The sequence below is a fragment of the Amblyomma mixtum genome, chromosome 9 (assembly GCF_055824585.1).
Source record: "Amblyomma mixtum isolate Tamu chromosome 9, ASM5582458v1, whole genome shotgun sequence".
Lineage (NCBI taxonomy): Eukaryota > Metazoa > Arthropoda > Arachnida > Ixodida > Ixodidae > Amblyomma > Amblyomma mixtum.
The window spans coordinates 10,711,216-10,713,293 of record NC_143020.1 but is presented as its reverse complement, the minus strand read 5'-3'; the positions used below and the strand labels follow the sequence as shown (position 1 = coordinate 10,713,293).

Below are 2,078 nucleotides of genomic sequence, written 5' to 3'. Positions count from 1 at the left end.
GAAAAAGAATGAATTAGCAAAAATTTGGTACTAGGCTGGTACCACTTTACAAGTGCCTCATGTCAATGACAAATGCTAACAGCTGCTATTTCTTCTGAACAGTAGGTAACAGAAAATTGATAGCATAATTGTTGCATACCAAATGTATACTCTCGGATATACACACAAAATCTCGGACGGTGAATATGCACATGATTCGACTCGACGCACTTATCTCGTGAATGGCGCATTTAGTCTATATGTAGAGAGCACGTGTGTACATGCAGGAATCTAATGGCACTGCATGGCGCTCTGGATTGCACAAAACAATAGGTAAATGCAGACTCATATAAGCTAACTGCTGTATTTTTAATGCAGTAGAGTTTCACTACTACTACTACTGTGTTTCTAGAGCGCGCGCGGAAATATGCACGCGCCCGTGATAACGGAGAGCTTTAGCGCAGCCGGGGACAGCCGCACGGCAACGCATTACCGTTGCCAGCTACCGTGTCTACCGTACGGCGGTGCCAGAGGTTTTTAGACACCGGCTAAATTTTCAGTTTTTTCATGAAATGGCTTTCTTCTCTATCGGTGTTAAAACTCGCTAATTAGTCGTGCCGCACGTCACATTTCACAGGCACCCTGATCGTAAATAAGTCCTCATACGTACGTGTGGATATCGGGGGCATCGACAAGAGAAGGCCTGTCTTCTCTCAAGGCATAGTAAGCCACCGCCAGAGCGTGAAGGTTGAGGCATATAGGTTCAAACCCGGGGTGATTCGTTATACACTTGGCCCCCTCAGGCACTTGGGCGGCCACCTTAGGGACTTCTGTACAGCATATGGACTCGTGTTCAGTCTCCATAGGCCTACAGCGACCACAGGTGCACCTGCAATAAATATACATATCACTGTACCTCGTAGTATACCATGTCACACAGCCAGAAAACTTCGGAATAAAACCCACGTGCATGCGCCCTACCACCCGCCTGTGTACACGCTCGGAAGTAAACATTGCCGAAAGGTTGCGTTGCTTTGATCGCTCGCGGCCGACGAAAATAATTTATGTTTTGGTCATAAGTTCTGGCTGCGTAAGTGCAAGATAAGCGTAAAAGCGCATAGCACGTCAGGCGCACGTCAGGCGCTAACAGCGCAACGAGAGAAAGGACAAACTACAATGTATTACTGCAGTGGAAACCCTAGCTGTCATGATCAATACGATGCCTGCGTTGGCATAGCATTATTTTCGAGAACGTTAATCATCGCCACTTACCAGTCGATGTTGCCCCTCCGGTGAACTTCATTGACGGCCTGCGGCGCGGCATTCTGTTCGTCGTCGTCGCTGGCAAGAGGATCAAATCTAAAATGATTATCAGGGTTCTCAACGGAGCCGCGTTCATCGTCGTCCTCGCTGCTGCCGTCAAAAAAAAAGTTGATGTCCTCATTGGAATCAGATCCGTCGGAATCCGAGCTGCTGGGACTAGCCATGCCGTTGTTATCCATGCGCTGGTCAGCACGTGTGTGAGAAAGCAGACGATGCAGCAGTAGGTACGTCACAACTTTTGTGGGTCCACGTGACCAGGCGAAGTAGTTGATCTTCCCGGTCTGTGACGTCACTGTACAACTCGGCGTTCCGAAACCGAAACCGAAAATCGTTCAACTAAAAATACGATAATAAATTATTTCCTGTGAATATATGAATCTTTGAGTGTGTATCATGCTTCCTGGAGCCATAAGAAACGTTTGAAACAAAGAACGCGCTAACCATAAATTTGGTGTCTCCACCCCTTTAAGCTATTTAAGGTGGACATCGGCAGATTAAACAGGTAACTCAGAGAAGCTCATAAAGCTGGTGTAGGGCTTCCTAGAAACACACCGACGGACAGATTATTATCCTTGGGTATACACAACACTGTACGAGAACTCATCACTGCGCACAAGGTGACGCACATCCATAGACAGGCAAGCAATAGAGCGGGAAGAGAGATTCTAGATCAATAAGGTGTAAACGCTGAACCCATGTCTAACCAATCGGGCCCTCTACTACGAAGAGTGCGCGACAAAGTAGCCATCAAACCACTCCCCAAAAATATGCTACCG

General features: G+C 47.2%; 1 protein-coding gene across 1 annotated transcript; it reads right to left on the bottom strand.

Annotated features, from left to right (window-relative positions):
• Positions 1–434: 434 nt before the first annotated feature.
• LOC149328293 (uncharacterized) lies at positions 435–1,732 on the bottom strand. The gene is made up of 2 exons (XM_089559981.1): positions 1,252–1,732; positions 435–868 (listed from the first exon to the last, which is right to left on the bottom strand). The coding sequence occupies exons 1-2, from the start codon at positions 1,479–1,481 to the stop codon at positions 640–642; spliced, it is 459 nt and encodes a 152-aa protein (XP_089416107.1). The 5' UTR covers positions 1,482–1,732; the 3' UTR covers positions 435–639.
• Between the last annotated feature and the right edge of the window lie 346 nt (positions 1,733–2,078).